Here is a 24,027-nt window from a genome sequence, read left to right on the forward strand (position 1 = left end):
GATAATACTCGTCTATGGACGAGTACTGTGAGCAGAGGGGAGGGAGGCGTTCCTCCCCGCTCACACTGTATAGTGCAATTGGCGCTGCTTTGAAGAAGGACATTCTTGACTGACAATCAGGAACACCCTTCTGACTGTAAAGAGCTTTGGTACCGGGACCGATAGCTCTTTACCTGAGGCACAGATCGGGAAAGCGCACTGAATTCAGCGCACTGTCGGCTTTCCAGCAGTATATAACACTGCCTGTGCCCCGGACCATGAAAGGTCCTATTTAACAAAAAAAAAGTGTGAAACAACTGAAAATATGTCTTATATTCTAGGTTCTTCAAAGTAGCCACCTTTTGCTTAGATTACTGCTTTGCACGCTCTTGGCATTCTCTTGATGAGCTCCAAGAGGTAGTCACCGGAAATGGTTTTCACTTCACAGGTGTGCCCTGTCAGGTTTAATAAGTTGGATTTCTTGCCTTATAAATGGGGTTGGGACCATCAGTTGTGTTGTGCAGAAGTCAGGTGGATACACAGCTGATAGTCCTACTAAATAGACTGTTAGAATTTGTATTATGGCAAGAAAAAAGCAGCTAAGTAAAGAAAAACGAGTGGCCATAATTACTCAGTCACTCCGAAAGATTGGGAAAACTCTGAAAGTGTCCCCAAGTGCAGTTGCAAAAACCATCAAGCGATACAAAGAAACTGGCACACATGAGGACCGCCCCAGGAAAGGAAGACCAAGAGTCACCTCTGCTGCGGAGGATAGGTTCATCCAAGTCACCAGCCTCAGAAATTGCAGGTTAACTCCAGCTCAGATTAGAGACCAGGTGAATGCCACACAGAGTTCTAGCAGCAGACACATCTCTACAACAACTGGTAAGAGGAGACTTTCTGCAACAGGCCTTCATGGTAAAATAGCCGCCATTACGAGCGCTCCCATTGAAGTGAATGGGAAGTGTTCGGCAGCCCTGCCGTAACGCGGGCGTGTACCGGCATTACTCCGTGTGAATGAGCCCTTAGGCTGCTTTCACACGGAGTAATGCTCCGCTCATTCTGACATGTGAACACGTGTCAGAGTGAGCACTGTAGAAGAGAAACCCATTGACTTCAATGGGTGCCGTCTTATGCGCGTTACACATTGAAATCAATGGGAGGCTTTTTAACCCATTGATTTCGATGTGTAGCGCGTGTAAGACGGCACCCATTGAAGTCAATGGGATTCTGTTTTACAGCGCTCTACTCTGACACGTGTTTATGTGTCAGAATGAGCTGAGCGTTACTCCGTGTGAAAGCAGCCTAACGTTTGAGGGGTCTAAGGTGGGAGGTGTCTGGGGGTCTCACTTCCCCCCTCCCCCCAACAGTTCCAAATGTGCTGGATCTGCTTAGACTTGGAATAATTTTTTTGTTTTGTTTTCCCAGTCATTCACTGTATTGCTATGCTGGTACTTGCTCTGCTCTAATGCTAAGTTTACATATGCTCCGGCAATAAAACTCCCCATACTTTTGTCTCGATCACTTTCAGTTTCAAAACAGTGGAGCGAAAATTCCTTAGCAGTTTCTGCGACTCTGGCAGAAATGTAAACTTAGCCTTAGAGCAGGCACCAGCATAACAATACAGTGAATGGCTGGGTGGGGGGGGGGGGCAAAAACAACTACAACTCTCAACAGATCGAGAAGCTTTAGTTCTCAGAGGGGTTAGGGAAGAGCGAGACAGTTGAAAGATTTTGGCATAAAATGGGGGAAAAGCTAAAACACTGGTTATACATGGCTGCCGATAGAACCTATTGACTATAATGGGGTCTGTCAGTGTCTATATGTAACGGATGTTTTAGCAGTCTGACTCCCCGTTGTTCAGGTTCCCCGGCGGTCCTGAATGACAGAGAGCTTGGCGCAGATGTGAACCTACCATAAGGCTATGGCCACACAGCAGACTCTCATTATGCAAACAAAGATCGCTGTGTCACCTTCCATTAGTGAATAGAATCTCATTGAAACCCTTAGGTGACAATGAAACTCCATTCACTAACATGAGTGAAAGAGTCACAGGGCGACACAACAATTTTTAGTTGCATAACCGGAGTCACGACTAAAATCACTGTGTGGTCCTAGCCGAATGCCTGAGACAATTTCAGGCATTAAACCCTTCAGAGGCTATACTTAATACAGACTGTGAGACACCTAATAGAAAATATATCTTCGTGTAGCATATAAGGCACTTCTTACTCTGATGGCACCCAAGTTTCCTGTGAAAGAGGGTTTTCAAAACAAAACAAAAAAATCGGTTGAGGTCATTAATTTGGTGAGTTGAAACATTAAAACTAAGTTTCTATAAAGAGAAAATGGAAATCCGTAGAGGGACAGGTCCATCATATGGCAGATGTTGAGGAGCCCCTTTATCTTTGTTGGCTTTTGTCACTTTGGCTTTCTAATAGTAATAACAATAGATTTTGGCTTGTCTGCGAAAAGCGTATTCAACAGGACCAAAGAAGGGTGTTATAGTACACCAGGATATGCAGCCCCAGAGCTGGTAAGAGAGGGGTAGACTATTTTGCCGTTGGGTGACCACCTGTTCATGTTAAAGGATTTGTTTCCTGGAAAATATATAAAAAAAAGAAATGAACCATTATGTTCCCTACTCATACTCCTCTCTACCCAGAGTAACTTCTGACACCGTCAGCATACTAGAAGGGCTGCTGTGTAAGGTCCAGGACCAGCGGCTGGGAGTTAAAGGGATCCTATCATTTAAACACTTTTTTTTCTAGCTGACACGTCAGAATAGCCTTAAGAAGGGCTAATCGTCTCCTACCTTTATCAGTCGCTTCCGGCACGCTGTTTGGTAGAAATACTGTTTTTTACCGGTATGCAAATGAGTTCTTTCGAGGCACTGGGGGCGGGCCGCAGAGAGCAGACAGCACGGGGGGCGTCCCCAATGCTGCCAGAGAACTCTCTCCAGCAACATCTCCATCTTCAACAGCAACCGCCTCTTCTGCGTCTTCTTCCAACTGAGCCACCCACCGTTCCAGTTGTAAGTCATATCCAAGTGTTGCCACTGCATAGTAGTACACACATATGTTCATACACGCCACACACTACAAGTGCATACTGTATAGTTTTGTGTCAGTCCCTGGCCAGAGGGAAATGTTTGTCTCACTGCTGTGATGTCAGTACCCGCTCGGTTAGGCTAAGTTCACACGGTGTATTTTGGTCTGGAATTTTTACTGTTCGATGTATACAAGCATACAGATCATATGTAGCTATGCATTGTGAAATTGGTGGTGCATACACAGACCAGATGATGACATTGCCACAGCAGGACAATCGTTTCTCACAAGCCAGGGAGTACAACGAATACAGGGATGTGTTTTCAAGACAAAGCTGTGCTCTGGGATATGAGAACACTTCCTGTGCTCCGAGCACCTAATCTGCATAGCTAAGAAAACATCTTTTTCTTGGCATCAATGGGACCATGAAACATAATGAAGGTATGACATGTAAGCATGTCATAGCACCAACAGCACTATGGTGGCAGCGTGAAGGGAGGAAGGTGAGACTCCAGCCTCAGTATACAGACCCTTGCAAAAGTATTCATAACCCTTGAACCTAGACCAACACAAAGTAGCAGATAATCGTGAAGTGGAAGGAAAAGGATACATGGTTTTCAAAATTTTAATCAAATAAAAATCTGAAAAGTGTGATATGCAAAAGTATTCAGCCCCTTGCACTCAGATACCCCTAAATAAAATCCAGTGCACACAATTGTCTTCAGAAGTCACTTAATGATTTAAGAGTCCAGCTGTGTGTAATTTAGTCTCAGTATAAATTCACCTGTTCTGTGAAGGCCTCAGTGGTTTGTTAGAGAACACTAGTGAACAAATAGCATCATGAACACCAAGGAACTTACCAGACAGGTCACAGATAAAGTTGTGGAGAGGTTTATAGCAAGGTTAGATTATAAAAACATATCTCAAGCATCACTGTTGAATCCATCATCCAAAAATGGAAAAGTATTCTACAACTGCAAACCTACCAAGATACGGCTGTCCACCTAAACTGATAGATCAAACAAGGAAAGACAGACAAGCAGCCCTTAGTCACTCTGGAGGAGCAGTAGAAAGTCACAGCTCAGTAGGAAGAATCTGTCAGCACGACAACAAACCTGGCCTTTATGGAACATTGGCAAGAAGAAAACCATTGTTGAAAGAAAGACATAAGTGCTATTTGCAGTTTGCCACAACCCATACAGGGGACACATCAAACATGTGGAAGGTGCTCTGGTCAGATGAGACCAAAGTTCAACTCCTTGGCCTAAATGGTGGATGGAAAAGTAACACTGAACATCACTCTGAACACACCATCTCCACTGTGACACATGGTGGTGGCAGCATCATGCTGGGGGGGAGGCTTTTCCTCAGCAGGGACAGGGAAGCTGGTCAGAGTTGATGGATCTAAATACAGGGCAATCCTGGAAGAAAACCTGTTGGAGGCTGCAAAAGACTTGAGTCTGGGAAGGAGATTCACCTTCCACCAAGACAATGACCACAGACATCCAGCCAGTGCTACAGTGGGACGATTTAGATCAAAGAATATTCATGTGTTAAAATTGCCCAGTCACAGTCCAGACCTAAATCCCATTGAGCATCTGTGGAAAGATGTGAAAAGATGTGAAAATTGCTGTTCACAGACAGTCTCCATCCAATCTGTCTGAGTATCACCTATTTTGAAAATAATGGGCAAAAATCTCAGTCTCTAGATGCACAAAGCTGGTAGAGACATATCCCAAGACACTTGCAGATTTAACTGCAGTGAAAGGTGGCTCTATAGAGTATTGATATAGGAGGGCTGAATACTTTTGCAAGTCAAACTTTTCAGATTTTTTTCATTTGATTAAAAATGTTTAAACCATGTATCATTTTCATTACACTTCACAATCATTTGCTACTTTGTGTTGGTCTATTACTTAAAATCTCAAAATACATTTAAATTTATGGACGGAAGGTAACAAAATGTGAAAATGTTAATGGGTATGAAAACTTTTGCAAGGCACCGTATAGGAGGTGCAAGGTGATGCAGTAATCTTTGGTTGCACTACCAAAATCACTGTGCAGCCCTAGCCTAAGATAGACAACCTAGGAATGTGGCAGATTGGCTGGTTGGTGCCTTTTAGATATGGTCACAGTTTTTGTTGCTGGTGGATCTGGAGGAAGAGTCAGCTCTATTTAAAAAAAAAAAAAAAAACGACAGCAATCGCAGGTACATGCACATCACAACAAAATCACATTCTGAGCAGTTTGAGTTGATCTGATGATGACGACCCATTCCAAGGATCAATATTGTAGTCTTGGAAAACCACTTTAGGCTGAGGCCCCACGTTGCGGAAATGCAGCATTTTTTTGTTTCTGATTTTGCTGTGTTTTTTTGAGGCAAAGCCAGGAGTGGATTAAGCAGAAGGGAGAAGTATATATTTCCCATTCCTTTTGTAGCCATTCTTGGCTTTGGCTCAAAAAAAACTGCAGCAAAATCTGCATAAACAAAAAGCTGTTTCCACAACATGGGGCCTTAGCCTGAAGCCCCACATTGCAGACACTTTTTTTTGTTGAAGATTTTGTTGAGGTTTTTTGAGCCAAAACCAGGAGTGGAATGAGCAGAAGGTAGAAGTAGAAGAACTTCATCTATATTTTCCATTCCTTTTGTAGCCATTCTTGGCTTTGGCTCAAAAAAAACACAATCTGAAACAAAAAAAAAAGCTGGGTTTCCGCAACGTTGCGGCCTCAGCCTTAAGGGTCCATTCACACAGAGGAAAACGGTGAGGAATTTGGTGTGGAATTTCAGCGCTGAAAAAAAGCCTGCCGTTGAAGTCAATGGCAGGCTTTTTTTTTTTTTTTTTTCAGAGCTGATATTACACACCAAATTCCTCACCATTTTCCTCTGTGTGAATGGACCCTAAAGATCTCTCACCAGCCAGGCCACATGTTCCGTTTTTGGTTTAAAAATGTGTAATTTGAGGTTTATTTTGTTTAAGTCAAAGCCAATAGTGAATTTTGCAGCAGGGAGAAGTACTTCATTTATGTGTCCCATTCCTACAGTAGCTTTGATTGCAATGCGTGGCTGAAAACAGACTGATGCAGAACTCAGGACAGTTCCTTTACCCGATTCCCAAACCTATACACAGGCAAGTGTATGGGGCTGATACAATATAATGTAACAGTGTGCTTGATGCGAAAAATAAAGGTGATGAGATTGAGCTTATAACCAGTTTACTGCTACAAAATCATAATTAAAGGTTTTATTTTTTTTTCTCCCAGTCCTACATTAACAAAAATAAAAAATATGAACAATTTTTTTCCTTTAGATATAACAATTAATAAAGGTCTTCTTTATCAGAATCGTGTGAAACAAAGTACAAGAGACGGCTTAAGTAGTTTACAGGAATGACATTCTCTTACTGTACAGGTTTATCCGCCAGACTAAGTCGTCCTTCAGTACATGCACACACTGACCCACTAAGTGCTCATGTTCATTCTTTCAGAAATTTTTCAGACACATTCTCCAGCATTAGAGTTGAAGGAATATTTGAAGTCATTGCTACCATTTCCATGAATTGGTTATTTGATGAAGATTTCTGATATGATGTGCCATAAGACCAAGTTATGAAGAATCAAATGCATTGTCTATTATATTAAAGTGAATCTCAACCTTGTATCATGTTATTCTGTGCTGAATAAGGTCTTAATATTGTCATAGCAGTCAGGTCAGCATTATTTGAGATCCACAGTTCCAAAACATCTGCATAGACTTAAACGTCAGAACAATAGCTTCCAAGAAGGAGTCTGTCAACAGTGTTAGGCTAAGGCCCCCAAGGGATGACCCACAGTAATAAAGCGCTGCGGGAAAAACCGCAGCGGCAACGCATTGCATTTTTTCCCACAGCGCTTTAAAACAGAAAATTTGTTGAGTTTTCCTCTGCGCACTCTCTGTTACAATTATATCTATGGGGAACTGCCGGCATTCCTCTAGATATAATTGACATGCTTCGAATTCCAAAACCACGCCCGTTTTGGAAATTGCAGGATGTCTGCCCTGTGGTTTTCACCACAAAGTGGGCATGGGATTTGCAAGAATCCCATCCACTTAGCAGCTACTGTAAAATGCCACAATTTTTCCCATGGCATTTCCAACCCTTTTTTTTTTTTTTTTTTTTTTTTTAACAAGGACTGTTAGTCTATTAATGGGTTGAAAAGCACTGGTGACGTTCAGTTTCGGAAAATCTTCGGATTATCAGAAAGTGTGCCCGGGGTGGTCACATGATCTCCCCAGGGTTATCAGTAATTATAGATTGATTGATTTATTTTAAACAAAGTAAATTAGAAGTTAGGTGAAGGAAGGGGAGGAGGAAAGAATGTTTAGTTTAGGAGTCAACATTCAACCCCTTTAACAGCACAATGTAGTGGACAAGGAGAGCAGTGCAGACATAACTGGGGCAATAGCACTACCCAAAAATCCAAGTTTTTAAATAAACAAAAAAACAAAAGGGGGGTTATCTAGAACCATTATTGTAATTGTGACCTCTTCACTACTTACCAAGCACTGCATTGTAGATTGTGTAATGGTCGTGCTTGGTATTGCAGTTTAGCTGCATTTATCTGAATTAGTCTGAGCTGAAGCTTGGCTATATAGTCGACTGGCTTGACTGATGGACTCGAGCAAGAATACCAGAAAGTGGAGATCTATGTATTAACACTAAACAGATAAACCTTAATGCCCCTGACCAGAACACAAAGAAGTGCCCCCTCTTAGCTGCACTGCCCTGGGTGCCTGCACATTTTTCTTCCCAGCCACCCTCCTCTCTTTTGAATGACAGCTTCAATGGTCTCCTGATTGGACACTAGAGTTGACAATCAGAGGGCAGAGGCTAGGGAGCATATAGTGCAGACAGCCTGGAGCACCACCCATAAAAAGGATCACCTCCTAAGCGCTTTTAAGCGACCAGTTCTTTATCATGAAACCTGTATGACCATCATCCTGGGAATGCAGACACTGCTCCCCTTGTTCTCTAGAGCCATCAGCAGTTTTATGGAGTCAGGAAACTACTGATCAGCTTTCTTAAAAGGGAACCTGCCAGGCTGTTGGGGACCACTAGACTGACAGCATGCTGTTAAAGAAGACCTCACACTTACTCGTCGACGTGCAGCATTCTATGCCGCTAGAAAGCAGACAGTGACCTGAATTCAGTGCACGGTCAGCTTTCCCAGTATGCATCCTGATGCTGGGGATACTGGTGCTGTTAATTTCAGCACCAGTATCTCTCCAATGTTAGAAGGCGGGGCCTTACAGTCTAGTGTCATCATTACTCTAAGCCCAGATATTGGTCAAAATTAACGTTATCAATATCTACAGCACATACCGGGAAAGCAGATAGTGTGTGGAATTCAATATATAATATTGAATAACATGAAAGGTCCTCTGTAGGAGATGGGGTATAGAGTCTGATGAGACAGGTCGGTTGAGGAAACCCAGAGCATGTTTTGCACTTTGGGCACATGAGCAGTGAAGAGAGTTGTACCGATCTTGGCTTCACTGAGCATGTGTCACCGTCATTGGACACTAGTGATTACTAAGTGCCAAGGATATAGAAAGATATAGAAGTTTGGAACTCTAAATCCCCAGCTGCTTAACAGTATTCTGTAGTCCCAAACAGCGTAATGGTACCCTTTCAGTCCATGCAGGAGATTTATAATACTGTACTAAAAATATGCATCTCTGACTGCTATAACATATTACACAGACACACAAGTTAGCACAGAATTTTGGACCCCATTTAGAAAAGGACCCACATGGTACTGAATAGAGAGCATTCACTTTAAGTCCAGATTGCACATACAATTCTGTAGTATATTCCAAAAATTTGCTTGTGGACCCTGAGCACTAGAAATATATGTGCAGCGTGGAGAAGTCACAGTAAACAGCTTTAATCCACTCTCCCCCCAAAAAAAACATTACTTTCAAGTTACCGAAGCTAAATACAGCATGTATAACACGTGTCAAGCAGCAATTGGGAACCATGGTAGCTCTGGTTGTTTGGTAGAAGTGTCATATTATGGCTGTCCAAAGTCTTAAGCTACACATCAAACCTATGGTGATATGAAACATGAATATACAGGCCCAAGGCATAGTCATTTTCCAGTCATGTCGATCCACAAAGGGTTTTACCTTCTCTACCTTGACAAATGTATGGGGCACTTTAGAAAAGTGAGGTTTCGCCAAAAAAAAATAAAAATGCATTGCATATGAAATCTCAAACATACATGTGAACATTTAACATGGCATATATAATTATAAATAATTATGAAGGGCAATTTGTAAATTGAGGAGTCATTCCAGCATATAGAAACCCTCTGGAAGGCAGGCTGAGTTACTTGAATGCACTATTTCATATATTGAGGAGAAAAAAAAATATATAAAAATACAGTACATGTCAATGCAGTCCTACCAGAGTCCCTGACAAAACAATTCACACAATGACAGAACTGTAAACAGAGTTACATTCATAAAGACTTCCTTTCCAGAGGCCAGAGGTTTGGCAGCGATACAGGATTGACAGCAGTTTTCACTCTTTGCAGTGCTTGTGCAAAACAGCAGCTTTTTGTGATTAAGACACGAGATCCCGAATCCGGGTTACCAGGAGGAGAAGAACGGCTTTCTGCAGTGGAAAGTCTGTGTGAAGGCATTGCTCAGGTGGACAATCCTGCCCTGGCTCCCACTGCGACTTCGCTCCACAACAACTTTAGGCATCTGTACCAATTGAATGGGGGACTTCTCATCCTTTAATGCTTGGGTCAGATTCAGGATCTAATTTGTAAAGGTTAAGAAAGAGGTGATTACTAACCTAAAAAAAAAAAAAGTACGGATCTTGACCTGCATTTCCCCCCCCCTTCCCCCATGACACAGTCTAGAGGAACTGTGTCCTTCAGTTCAATGCAGGCTTATTAGAGCTGGTGGACCCCACAATGTCAGAGATATCACAGGTACTCAAGGAACTAGCACTACTAGAGAGCATGTGACCACTCACGAATGCACATCTTTATATAAGAAATGATCAGATGATTACTTTAAACAAGTTTCCTGGACGGTTGGGGGATGAAGGGGTGCATGGATATGGGGACTCTTAAAAGGTAATAAGTGTACACTGCAACAAATTATTTTCTTACGTACGGGTTATGTAGCTAGACTTTGGGAGTGGAGCCACTATTGACAGACAACAACCTCAAAACAGATTTCCACACAATAATACATTTTCCCCACTCTTAGGAAAAGTCAAACACCTTACCTGTCCTCTCATTACAGACATCTGTTTCTCGAACGTTGCCTTGTCAAACCCCTTATCCGTCTAGGAATGTAAGCACATAGGGAAAGGCAGGTTATCCATTGTCAGCTGACTAGAGAGAGATTTACTTTCTATACAGAATAAAGAAAATCTACTTACTTTGAAAAGCTCATACAGATCTTCACAAAGGTCCTGAACAAAGTTCATATCAGAGATACGAGGAAGAATCAGGTCTCTTGTTTCCTGACTAAAGGGAACCTTAGCTTGAGGAAGCCAAGCCCAGAGGAATGGATCTGAAAAAGCAAAAACATGGGGCAAATATATCGATGCTCCCTACTAAGGCATTTATCTTCACATAAGGGTCATATCTACTGTCAATCATATCTGACAGCAAGGTATAGTGCTCTTTAGTCCTACAGAAGCAAAAGGAGTGATGGTCAAACATACATACTACTGCTCCATTCACATAGGAGACTTTGGGATCCATGTGCTCCAGATGGCTGGGTTTCCACAACTATCTGAACCACATTACTCACACACTTATCTATCATTGTGCATTCATGCTTGTGCTGGTATTGATTTTAGAAATGGAAGATCAAGGTCATTACATCCATAATAGAGAGCGACCGTCCAGAACACAATCTGGGGCCGGAAGCAGAAAGTTTCATCTAGCGGCCTGGCGGCTACACTGCAATTCAGCTCCCATTGAGGACAGTGGAATCTGAGCTGAAGTGAAGGCGCCTGGCTACTCCACAGCAGCTAGAGCTTTCCGCTTCTGGCCCTGCATTGTTTACATGAAGGATGCTGGAACCTTCTCAGACAACCCCCTTTAAAGGAGGACCCATCCCCTCTACTCAAATCCGTTTTCGTATTCACCATAATATTACAATGCTGGAGCACCGCTCTTTAAAAATGGGTCAAGTCATTTCTTTTAGAAATGTATGAATAAAATGACTACAGTGTAACCAGTTGGGCAGGTCTCCCTACACATCCCAACATTGGCGAATCAATGCCGTGTTGTCAGACTATAGGGTAACACCCAAAAGAACATTTTTTTCCCCAAAAGTTTCTAACAGAAATAAAACAGACACAGAGTGAATTTATTGAGCAGAGTAGGGTCCACCTCATGTCCCACTATATTAGAGAGTATATGGAGCATAGACTAAGTAAAATGGTAAGTAATGTTACTTACATGCTCTCCATTCATCTGGATGCTTAAATGGAAATGCCAGACCATTGTCAATCGCAGCAATTTTAATAATTGGCTCTTTTTCAGTCCATTCCTGAAATCAGAAGATCAATGAGCAACTAAACCAAGTGAAAATTAACCTTTAATGGTAAGTGTTATGCTAGCTTACCTTGGATACAGGGCCATCGCTGTCTTTCTCTGAACCTTCTATGAAATCCCCCTGACTTTCATATCGAATTAACCAGTTGTCATTACCTCGGTCTGCAAAGTAAAACAATTGACAGAGCTTTACAAACATCACAAAGACGCGTACATAAACTGTGACCATATCAACTAACAACTGAATCCAAAAATCATAGTCATTTGTAAGCACTAACCCTTTTACATACATAAACTACCCAAAAAGAACCCGGACACCCAATAAAGAGTCATAACCATTTCAGCTAAAAGCTCTAGAATACACCATGCAACTCATAACATGATCCCTTTCCTCTACACCAGGACCCCAAGTATAACAAGAGAACCCTGAACAGCAAAGAGTTAAAGTGGGGTTTTCCAGCCCCTAATGCATGTTCCATGCTAATTACCAAACCACATGATATATCACCATTATCAAATTTGTGACGGTCTGACCCCCACATAGATCAGCTGTTCTGGCCGCTCTGACAGTGGATGGGAAGGGGATGCAGCCTGCTACTATTCAAGTAACAGGAGCAGATCTGGGGCCACCGCTATATAGTGGCCAGAGCTGCAACTCTGCTCCAATTACTAGAATAGGAGCAGACAGTTTCCACTGTCTACAGGAGTAGCTCCCAGAACAGCTGATCTATGAGGGGGCCCAGGTGTAAGACCACACAAAGATTGGATACTAATGACATACCCTGTGGGCAGATCAGCAGTATGAAAAATGTATTATGGGTCAGAGAACTCCTTTAAGTCTGAACATTGTTTTCTGTAACTTACCAGTATTTCTAATGACGTAGTCTAAAATGACTAGTCTCTCAAATTGAGACTGGAGTTGCTTTCTTGTGTTCTCTGGTAATGGGTCAGTTTCAAACCTCCTCAACCAGTAGTCCGCTTCCTTATATCCATCCACAAAGAGCTGAAAGGATCCAACCTGCAAACAAGAAAAACACAAATTTACTTTTTTAAAAAAATTTTTTTTGTTTTGTGCAGCTCCTGGAAACAAGATTTACAGTTGCACACAAGTATGTGGGTGCACGTACAAGGCTGCTTACATAGGCATGAAGGCAAGAATTTCTGTTCATAGGCACAGCCAGAGTTTGCTCATCCATGAACACATACAGCCATATTTTCACAGTGATTTCTATGTATACATCTGCATACAGTTGTGCTCAAGGATGAGACCCCAACTCCTCCAGGACCCCTGCACCCCAGCTGCTGCCTATCATGAAGGCTAATGATAATGGCTGGACAGCAATAATAAAGCAGCTCATATGATTTAAAAGGCAACATAATATAGAGAAAAGGCTCCTTACCTTTGGTGGTAAACCTATACGGTGAAACTTGCGACCCACTTTTGGCACTTTTTCTAAAGCATATTTCTTGCCTCTGGATTTTGCCCGATCTATTGCACTGTAGTTGAATGTTTCACTGACAAGCCAGACTACCTTAAAAGAAGACAAAAGACAAAAAAAATAGAACAGGAAAGGGTTCAAAAAATTAGAAAAGTGCTACATTACATAAGCTGGACTAAGAGTCCAATTTCTATGTAGTGTACAAGGAGCTCACTTAAAGGGGTTTCTGGGAGTTAAAAGATGAATTATCCCTAGGTTAGGTTATCAGTATCTGACAGGTGGAGGTCAAACACCTAAGACCCCCACAGATCATCTGCTTGAAGTTACAGCAGCTCTTGAGCAAGTACTGCCTCTGACTCAGAGGCAAGTGTTGAGACATTCATCTGTTACATTGAGGCCGGGGCCCCACGGGACATAAACGCCATGATTTGCCCATAGCGGCTTTGCAAATCGCAGCATGTTAATTATATCTATGGAAACGCCGGCGGCTTTCCCATAGATATAATTGTAACAGAAAGTCTGCAGAGGAAAACTCCATGAACTCTCTCTTAAAAGTGCTGCGGAAAGAACCGCAATGTGTCCACGCCGCAGTTCTTTCCGCAGCGCTAAAGCTGCGGCCTTAACCTTACTCTTGTTTTTCAGCTTAATCAAGTGAATAGGTCTAAGCTGCAATAGAGAGCAACATATAGCACTGTGCCTGGTATTAAATGTAGAGGCCGCAGCACTTGCATGCACAATACAGTCTCTCCAAACAGCTGGTCTGTGTGGGCTCCCTCCAATTGAGATCCTATCAATAGGTCAAATACTACAGGCCTGCAAAATGGTTTAAGGGAAACTCTTCCCCAGGACAATCATTTACATTAGGGCATGTATAACAAAGCCAAATGACTAGGTGCACCTACACCCCAACCTACTCCACAGGCAGTCCGAGGCCCGTGAGGAAACAAACACTGCACACCACATCTTACGACAAGCCCAACTTGACCTGATCGATGTGACAAAACATTCATATCCCAATACAAACGCCATTACCTTGGTCTTGGGTACAACTCCTAATCCAAGTTTTTCATCAACTAAATATGCTCCAGCTTCTGACAGGTAACCCTGGTTCGGAACAAGGCAGCCGCGTCCAAAGCAGCAGGGACAGCAGACTTTGTGAAAATATTTGGTCCATTTTGGGTTAAGGTGACCGTACGGCTCCTCAGATTTTGGTTTAAACACTCCAATGATTTTCTGAGAAAAACGAATTAAAAAAAAGAAAAAAAAGAGAACAGTTCACTCTGAATATTATTAGAACAGATTACATAGTGAGAGAGTTTTTTCTCTCTTTTTAACACTTCCAAATGACTTATTCATAAAGTTACGCAAACTACCTGCTTATTTTCTGTCCCCAAACATAAACCCCTAGATATTAAAGTGGATCAGCAAGTTAATATATGAAACTTTGTAATATATAAAAAAAAATGCTTTGTTCTCCATTAAGTGGCTATGGAGAGTGGAGGGGGAAGGAGAAGGCTGCTGGTAAAATACATACATACTGCAGTTGCTAGGCTCTACAATCAATCAAGCTTTATTGGCACGTCCGAATAGATATTTGGCATTGCCAAAGATAGTAAAGTGTGGGGGGGGGGGGGGGAAGAGTTGGGGTTGATGATTTGGGGTATAACAGTCCATGGGGTCTCATCTTCCTCTTAGTTGGTGACAGGTGTATGGGGTCTACTACAGGTCCAAATGAAGGCAGGGAGAACGAAAGCAGCCAAATAAGTTGAGAAGAAAACCAATTTTTTTTTTAAATAAGAAATTACAGTATTTCTTACATTCACCTGAACTATTCATTTAAAGAAAGTTACGTTCTAACTGGAGTTACACTTTGAAGAATTGCGCCATCAACACAAATGGCAAGAAGTAAACTTAATACACTTTACAATATAGTAACTTTGTAATGAAAATATTGTTGGCACCACAGTTTTGTCTGCTAGAGGATAAGACTCCTGGCTAGAGCTGGACAATTATGACCCAAATCAAAAATCACACTTCATTGAACGTTGTACCCAAATTAAAATGAATGATTTATAGACACTCCCTCTTTTCAATGTCAATTATTTTTCGATTGCTGAGCCCTACTCCTGGTTGCTGTAGTTAAAAATGGGAGAAGAGAACATCGCATGGGAAAAATGGCTACCATTACACTACATGACAGTCATCTGATTAGGTTTGGTGTCTGATCAGATCAGTCCTTCTAGCACAGGGTACAGTAAATCAATAACCAAATCAATAGCAGTCACTGGATCAAGTTTCTGAGCCAGAAACATACTTGGAGCAGCCATCATGCATCTTCTATTTGACTCTTGGAAGTTTAGATATTAACAAGAAAAAAATAAAAACTAAAGCTACAATCACACACGTAAACACAAAGTTTCTGCCACTCTGTATGTGGGAGACCCAATTGAAGAGATGTTGCAGCAAAGTGGTGGCTATATGCTAGATGTCCCTAATAGTACTTTGCTATACTTCACATAAAAGTACTGATAAGAAGGGGCAATATGGCTGCCTCCACACAAATTAGGGCTGATTTCAGATGGCTATGTTCATACCGTGAAATACAGACCTTACACTAAGCAGGGACCTAGACTTCAAGCATCTGGGACACTAGTGGTCACTTCATGACTGCGGTCCTGTACTGAAAACATGATTGCAATACAGGACAGTAGTCCCTAGCATCATAGAGGATTATAATCATTGGAGTCCAGGTCCTCGCAGTGTTCAGCTAGGGAAATAAACTAATGCACAGTCCATATTTCACAAACTTCTGTCTGACACCGGCCTAAGAAACAAACATTTGTCTTTCCATATATACTACATGTAGCAGTCAAAAAACTCTTGCAATACATGTGAACGCCATCTACCCCATACGTATGCAGTCAGTTTAGCCAAGTACGTGGGGGTGTAAGGATGGATTAACACTACCATTATTATTGTCCATCACAGGAGGAGAGTGACAGACATTAAGTTACATTTACTTTGCTGCAATAAACAATGGTAGTGTGAAGGTCCCCTAAGCCAAAGCCAGACATCTATGGCAAGGCTAGGTCTCCCAAGGGAGATCGTTTGTGTTGAAATTCAACATGCCCCATCCTTTCAATGTTGGGACAGATTCAGAACACTCCCTACATGCATAAGTTAGGTGACCAGTGTCAGACTTGTCTACACCATTGCCTGTTTTACCCTGCAAGATAGTGAGTAAACTATAATGCCCCCCTACATCAGTACCTACACAGAATAGAGATGCTGAAGGGTTTGACCAGTAAAGGGGACTGGTGAAATATGGCTTATTCAGGTGACCCCAAACTACTCAAAAAAAATGCATTCGTCAGGACTCAAAATTGAGTATGTCAAATTATACACACCCCCTTTGGATCTTTGACAAAGTAGCTTCCACTGGAGCCCTGGGATATTCTTTCTGGGAAGACGCCACTTTCGATTGCTTGCTCTGATCTGTGAATAATATCGGCAAATTCAATGTCGTCCAGAATGACATTCAGCTCTTCATTCCCTCCGTGACCTACAAAAAAAATAAAAAAATAATTATTATTCACACAGTACAGATTAGGGTCCATATCTAGAACAGCAGTAGAAATGTTACATACATTCTATAGATGTCAATACAATTGTTACTGAGTACTGACATTTGCATATGCACACCGTCATTGTGAATTTCACTACATCACAAGTCTGCAAATCTGGATTATTTTTTACTACAGACACAGGCAACATCGTTAGTGTATATTCACACAAGTCCGATTTGCATCTTGCAAAGACAACACATTTTCCTACAAGATACGTGGTAGAAATCCAAGGCTTACATTGAGCTTTCAGCCTGCATGAGGATTAACGCTACTCATAACCTGCATCCCGTCCTTTGCTGACAAATCTGTATCACACACTACTTGTACAGAAGCCGCCATCTATGGGGACAATCTATAGGATCCCTTGTTTTATTTATAACCTACCCCCTCACTCTCAAGCAGAATAGTCATTATAATGAGTGAGATCGGGCAGCCCGCCAAACTATAGTTGCTGCTAACATCGATCTACAGTAGTTTTACGCTCCACTCAGCCTTCAGTTCCTAGCATGGCTCCTGTCAGGCATATTACTTCATGGGGCAGATATCATCCAAATATACCTTCAATGTATACACCAATACTAAAGTCACCTGTCTAATATTATGTATGCCTCCTTATAGCATCAAAACAGCTTTGGCCATGCAGTTATGGACTTCACTAGACCTGCCATAGATCATTTAAGCCCTGCACATTGTGAGTGCGGCCCCCATGGTTTGGACTGGTTTTTCCCATCACATCTCAGTTATTCGATGTGATTATGATCTGGAGAATTTGGAGGCCAAGTCCCATTTTGTCAGATTCCTGAACCTGTAGCAGTGCTATTATCCTGCTGACACAGGGGTACCGCTGGCATCTTTGTGTGTGTTGATACAATGTTTAGGTATATGTTGCACGTCATAACAACATCCATACGAATGCAAAGGCCCAAGGTGTCCCAGCAGAACACTAGCCCTATGTCTTCTACCATAGTGTCCCCTGGTGCTCTCTCCCTAAAGTAAATGAAACACACACACTGAGCCTTGAACTTCATGTAGACAAAAAATGCAAGGCGAGACTGGCTAGCTTCAGCAACAATGAGCTTTAGGCACCCATGACCGTGGCAGTGGCTCACCAGTTGTATTTTCTTGCACTAGTATGGGCAGGTGCCAACTACTGTATACAGGTAACACCCCACAAGACCCAGTCTAGTCATCAAAATTCTGCACTTGGCAAGTGTGAGGATCTGAGAGACTAACATTGTTCTTGCTTCCAAGATATCACCTTCGAGGACTGACTATTCACTTGCGGCTTCATATATCCTGCCCTATGATATGCGCCACTATAACAACATTCTGGATCTCATTCTCTTCACTTGATAGTGGCTGTAACACTATGACTGATCAGTGTATAATTACAAGGAGGTAACCATGCTGGGTGTTGTAGTGCAGGGATGACATTCTTAAGGACTTTGGTACACACTCTATAGGTTTATACCCAAGAAAAAAAAAAAAGTTTTTGATCGCAATGACCTGAAATGCACTTTATAGAAATTGTTTCAGCTATACACATGATGTGTCACCAACATAAGATATGGCACAGTACAGTCTCTGGCACAAGGGGGAGCCAACAAATCATATTAATTAACAGCAATCTTCTCTTATCCCGAATGCAGAGAAGCATTTCCTCTTAGTGTCAGACATCGCCCTCGCCATCCTTGTACTGTAGCGGAGGCGATAATTATCACTTCACACTTACTGTAAGAGGTGTTATAGCAACCCCCTGAGCCATGAGATGGTGGGAAGTAACAGGAGGTGGAATAGATCGCATTTATTTCCACTGACAGAACAGGCCCAGACTTATTTACATAGAACTGCTATAGTTACAAGGTACAAAGTCCTCACGGCTGATCACGGTGATCATCATCTGACTGCTTACTGTATATAGGTGACTGGTATATACAGCACTGGGTAATGGAGCTGCAGACCAGCTCCACCAAATGAATAGGGGCAGCCACGGTTTCTTGCATAACCAGATGGAAAAGAGCAAAGGGGTACAGGAAAATGCAACAAAGTGGCCACAGCTTTAAAGGGGCTCTATCACTGGGAAAAGTCATTTTTAACTAATCACATCCTTGCATAGGCTTTAGAAAGGCTATTCCACACCTACCTTTAGTATATAGATTGCCTCAGTGGTTTTTGAAGAAGTCCGTTTTTATTCATATGCTAATTAGACTCTTGGTGCACCATCGCGCACCCTCTTTGCTATTGTTTCCTATGGCTGAAAATGGCAGAAATCATACCAGACCTATGAAAGTGAGGTCATATCCTGGATTTTCACTTTAAAAGATATGAATATCCCCTTAGACAGTATGCACACAAGTGTGCATGTCACCAGGCCATTACTAAACAGCACATGGAATCACCCGTGCACCACCTGTGGTTCTGCAGCCCCATTCATTGAGGCCAGTGAGCATAGTCCGCAGAACAGACCGGAATAAGACCAGTCCCGAGTTTTGCTCACAGCTGTAGTAATGTGTACAGGACCTTAAAGGGATTCTACCACTAAAACGCTGTTTTTTTTCTGCTTTAGACATCGGAATAGCCTTTAGAAAGGTTATTCGTCTCTTACCTTTAGACATGGTCTCCGCCGCACCGTTTCTTAGAAATACCGGTTTTTACCAGTATGCTAATGAGTTCTCCGCAGCAACGAGGGCGGGCCCCAGAGCTCAAACGGCGATGCGGGCGTCCCCACTGCAGCCCGAGACCCTCTCACCAGCGACACCTTCTTCACCTGCATCCTCCCCTTCTCTGTCGTCTTCCTTTTTCATCAGCTCTGACGCCTGCGCAGTCTTGCCTTGCAGCCTCCAAAATATGGCCGCTGACCGGCACGCGCAGTCGACTCTACCAGTGTCTCGCTGGCAGAGCCGAGTGCAAAGGTGTCAGAGCTGACGAAGAAGGAAGATGACAGAGAAGGGGAGGATGCAGGTGAAGAAGAAGGCTTTGCTGGAGAGAGGGTCTTGGGCAGCAGTGGGGACGCCTCCATCACCGTTTGAGCGCTGGAGCCCGCCCTCATTGCTGCAGAAAACATTAGCATACCGGTAAAAACAGGTATTTCTAAGGAACGGCGCCGCGGAGAACACGTCTAAAGGTTAGAGACGAATAGCCTTTCTAAAGGCTATTCTGACGTCTAACGCTAGGTTCACACCTGCGTTCACCACTCCGTTCTGTGCTTTCTGTCTTCTACATGCAAGAAGACGGAAAGCACAGACCGGGTCCGGCCGTGAGCGGCTGTGAGCGTTTTATGCTCTCCGCCACAAAACCAGTTTTTTTAATCCGGACACAGAATACTGCATGTCCGACTGTGTCCAGATTAAAAACCCGGTTTCGTGGCGGAGAGCATAAAACGCTCACCGCCGGACCCGGTCTGTGGTTTCCGTCTTCTTGCATGCAGAAGATGGAAACCACAGAACGGAGACCAGAACGCAGGTGTGAACCTAGCGTAAAACTGAAAAAAAAAAAAACTGCGTTAGGGCTAGTTCACACGTGAACTGCCCGCGCGGGTTTTGACACAGAGAGAGACGCGGCGAGCCGCGTCTCTCTCTTGTCAAAACCCGCCCACCGCGACCATCGCTGTCGCGGCTTAACCCTCTGCTGTCGGCTCAAATGAATGAGCCGACATAGGAGGGAGCTGCCGGGGGCAGAAGCCGTGCGGCTGAGCCTGCGCGGCTACCGCCTGAAGAAAGGACATGTCCTTTCTTTTCTCCGCTAGCAGCAGCTCGCCGCTAGCGGAGAACAGAAGCCCGGCGGTCTCCATAGACCACCATTATAAGGGGAGGTTTTGGACGCGAAATCCGCTGTCAAAAACCTCCCCTTATACTCACGTGTGAACTAGCCCTTATAGTGGTAGAATCCCTGTAAACACTAGTTCTGCGCTTTGCTAATTGACCTCCTGCAGGCTTGTTACAATGTGTCAGACAATCTGTACACAACATCAGCAGGAGTCATTAGGTTGTGGACTTCAGTCTCTTGCATACGGCTAGATTATTGTCATGGTTTCTGGGTTGTTTTTTTTTTGTTGGGGGGGGGGGGGGTAATCATCTCATTATGGATATTTATTACCTATCCAATAAATGTATAGTCACTAGTGACTCCACCAAGCAATACAACAGGGGTCCCGAGTTTCCTATTCGTACTCACTGCATGACGAATGTTATAGGGAAATGTCTGACGCCAAAGAATGAGACAACTACGCAAGATATAGGTAAAGTATTATTAGGAACCACTTGGACAGCCCTACAGTCAGTCTCTCCCTACACAGCTATGTACAGTTCTAAGAAGTTTGCTTTTCCAGTGAACACACAGCCATGCCTGACAACGAGATCAGTTTAGAAGTTATGCAAACAAAATGTTAGCCGATACTGAGGGAGCAGCGAAAAAATGTCAACACTCAAGGAAACAAAGCAGAAATAATATCCTCCTGCAAGCCTCTGGTTCCCAGTACACAGTGCAGGTATAACCGCCATATGTGATAGCTTGTACACCCTTTATATATTACTGCTACTCGCCTACAGTGTGTAAGTGTTGTCTTACTAGCCTGGCTGATGGCACTGCCCAAAATCCACAAAGTCAGGCTTAATCTGTCTCCTGTAGGAGGAATTAATTCTGTAGGTTTGCCATGTCCACAGTGGACAGTGCAACAATGGAAGAAACAGGGATGTGCAATCAGCTAAGGGTAGGAGAGGGGGGGGGGGTCGTTTTGTGGTTTGTTTGTTTTTTATGTATCTACTCCAGCCCCAGCCATTGTGGGATTCCTTGCACAATGTACACCAGCAGTCAATGAGAACATAACCCAAGCGCTGTTTACACCGATGTCATGGATTCCGACTTCAAAAGAACCACAACAGATCATACTGATTTATACAGCAAGTTCACACACAGCAAATTTGCAATGCAAATTCCACCGCACGGATCTGTTCGAGTGTCAGTGCAATATATGTGGACGTTGCTTAGAAAACCGCAGACACAAAGGCAAGAACATCATGTCCAGTAAGCTAGGACTATACAACAATTATCACTAAGTTCACACTGGTCTTGCATGTCTATTGTTCTGGTCCATTGGAAGGACAGAACAAGAACAGGCAGACGGCTAAACACTGCAACACAGTCTACAACAAAGAATACAATGCAAATTGACTTGGCCGCAACTTCCATCCCACAAGCAATGATGGCCAGGCGACCCTACAGTGGTCAGAAACGTAGTCGTACTAGAATGCCCAGGGTGCTGCGGCCAGGACATGTAAATTAGGACCTTAGTCACAGCTCACTAAGGTTGTCATAGCAAATCCATCCACAGACATTAGTGAATAAGTCACAGGGCAATGTAGTCTGTAGCCAAGTGGAGTGAGCAGGTAGCCCCAGCCTGGTCCTGGGAGACCATCACAGGCTGCAATCACTGGAGGCCGCCATTATTGTTAGATAACCACAAACCGGCTCAATAACGCAGCAGTGTGCACACCGGTGTGACGGCTGTCCATGGGCTGCCACAGAGTGACCAACAGTGGTTGCCCTGTCAAAGACTCAGTTCACACTAGGCGCACTTACCGGCAGCAGTGAGCAGCCCCTCCCGGTCTGAGGATGAGCTGAGCCGCGGTCTCCCCTTCCTCCCGGACTTCGGTGAGGGGACCCCCGACCTTCCCAGCAGCGGCTCCTCTTCTCCCGCTTCTTCTTCCCCAGCTCGTCCAGGGTAAAACCGCACTGCACTCCCCGGTGCGGCTTTAGCAGCCGGTGTAATTACTGGCGTATGTGGCAATGCCGCCGTTTCACCCTCCACAGACGGCTCCAGGAACACCAGCAATGGCGGGGTAGCCCCCCGTTCTTCCTGCTTCTCCTCCGCCATCACCGCACCCCAAGGTACATAGCATCAATACACCGCCACCGCCGGAGCCATCCTGCACACTGGACTACAGGGAAGTAGCCACACACGTCACCACAGCTCTCACTCCTGAGCCAGAGACTAGAGGCTTACTATTGGCCAGGCCGCTGTACAGCAACGCTCCTATTGGCTGGGTCTAGTACCTGCCCAACTAATGCTGCCGGCTAAGCTTACGCACATGCGCATTTTTACTACTTGGACCATCATGTGATACGTGCTGACTAATGAGCGCCTCTGAAAATGCATAGCCTTCAGCCGTGCCTGTGAGGGGAACTGCGTAGTGTGGAATAAGCCACGCCCACACACGTCATATGGGGAAATGTCTGTCACTGCCTCTTGTGCTGAATAGCGTCATTTCCTCTATGTAGTGACGCTGTATAGTGGGGACTCTTATCCAGGATTAGACACCAGCTCTCCTGTCTGTGAGTTGTGCCTGACTGCGAGTAGCCGTGACTGAATGCCGGGGCACTGCATCAGCATCCTGTAGCGCACTCCGCAACGGATTAGGCCCAATGAATTGGGCTAGTCGGAAGGAGGGAGTGTCTTCAGGCCAAATTGCGATGCGAAATCGCCTGAAGAATGAGCATCTTGTTTCTTTTTCCGTGCGTCGGGACAAACCGGCTCCCGGAAAAAGAGAACTGACCGGCTGCCATTGATTTCAATGGGAGCCGTCTTTTTGGTCAGGATTTTGAGGCGAGTACAACCTCAAAATCTTGACTAAAAAATGACTGTGCATGTGATCGCCGCTTCAGGTGAGCTGTGATGTGGGGGGGCATCCCCAGGGGCTACTGGGATAGCAGCAGTAGCTTTTTTTTTTTTTAATAAAAAAATTTTTTGTTATTTTTAATAATTTCTCTTGGGCCTCCAATTATACATTGGGGTCTGAGAAGACCCCAGTGTATAATAAAGCACATGGAGCATATTATACTGCGGGGAGCATATTGTACTGTGTGAGGGCCACTATGGGAAGCGTATTGTACTATGTGGGAGCCACTGTGATGAGCATAGTCTACTGTGTAGGGGCCAGGCGGTGTAGGCATGTTAGGAGAAGAAAGCCTGCGCCGCCCATATGTGCCTCCATCACATGATAAGTGTGTCCCACGTTAACACAGGCAAATTCCACTGCAGGGCCACCTGTCAATGTAGCCCTGCATCTGTTGCAAAACTACAACTCCCATCATGCTTGGACCGGTTGAAATGATGGGAGCTGCAGTTGTGCAAACTGCTGTCCGCATACAAGAGTGTTGCACAACCTGTTTCTTTTTTTTACTATTTTTCTCTTCTAAAACCTAGGTGCGCCTTATGGTCAGGTGTGACTTATAGTCCAAAAAAATACATCTATTACTGTAGCTTAAAGCGTACATCTCAGTATGCTCACATAGCTCAGAATGGAATTACTGAATTATAGTATCTCCAATTCATGAGAATATTGGCAGGGGTCTTCTGCTCTACCCATC

The 24,027-nt window shown here is 43.7% G+C and overlaps 1 protein-coding gene across 1 annotated transcript; it reads right to left on the reverse strand.

Annotated features, from left to right (window-relative positions):
• Positions 1 to 6,289: 6,289 nt before the first annotated feature.
• On the reverse strand, positions 6,290 to 22,632 carry PI4K2B (phosphatidylinositol 4-kinase type 2 beta). The gene is made up of 10 exons (XM_075279844.1): positions 22,240 to 22,632; positions 16,444 to 16,598; positions 14,069 to 14,269; positions 12,998 to 13,129; positions 12,462 to 12,615; positions 11,668 to 11,759; positions 11,502 to 11,592; positions 10,469 to 10,602; positions 10,313 to 10,372; positions 6,290 to 9,834 (listed from the first exon to the last, which is right to left on the reverse strand). Exons 1-10 carry the CDS (start codon positions 22,532 to 22,534, stop codon positions 9,661 to 9,663), a joined length of 1,488 nt encoding a protein of 495 aa, XP_075135945.1. The 5' UTR covers positions 22,535 to 22,632; the 3' UTR covers positions 6,290 to 9,660.
• Between the last annotated feature and the right edge of the window lie 1,395 nt (positions 22,633 to 24,027).

Source organism: Leptodactylus fuscus, chromosome 6, assembly GCF_031893055.1.
Source record: "Leptodactylus fuscus isolate aLepFus1 chromosome 6, aLepFus1.hap2, whole genome shotgun sequence".
Taxonomy (NCBI): domain Eukaryota; kingdom Metazoa; phylum Chordata; class Amphibia; order Anura; family Leptodactylidae; genus Leptodactylus; species Leptodactylus fuscus.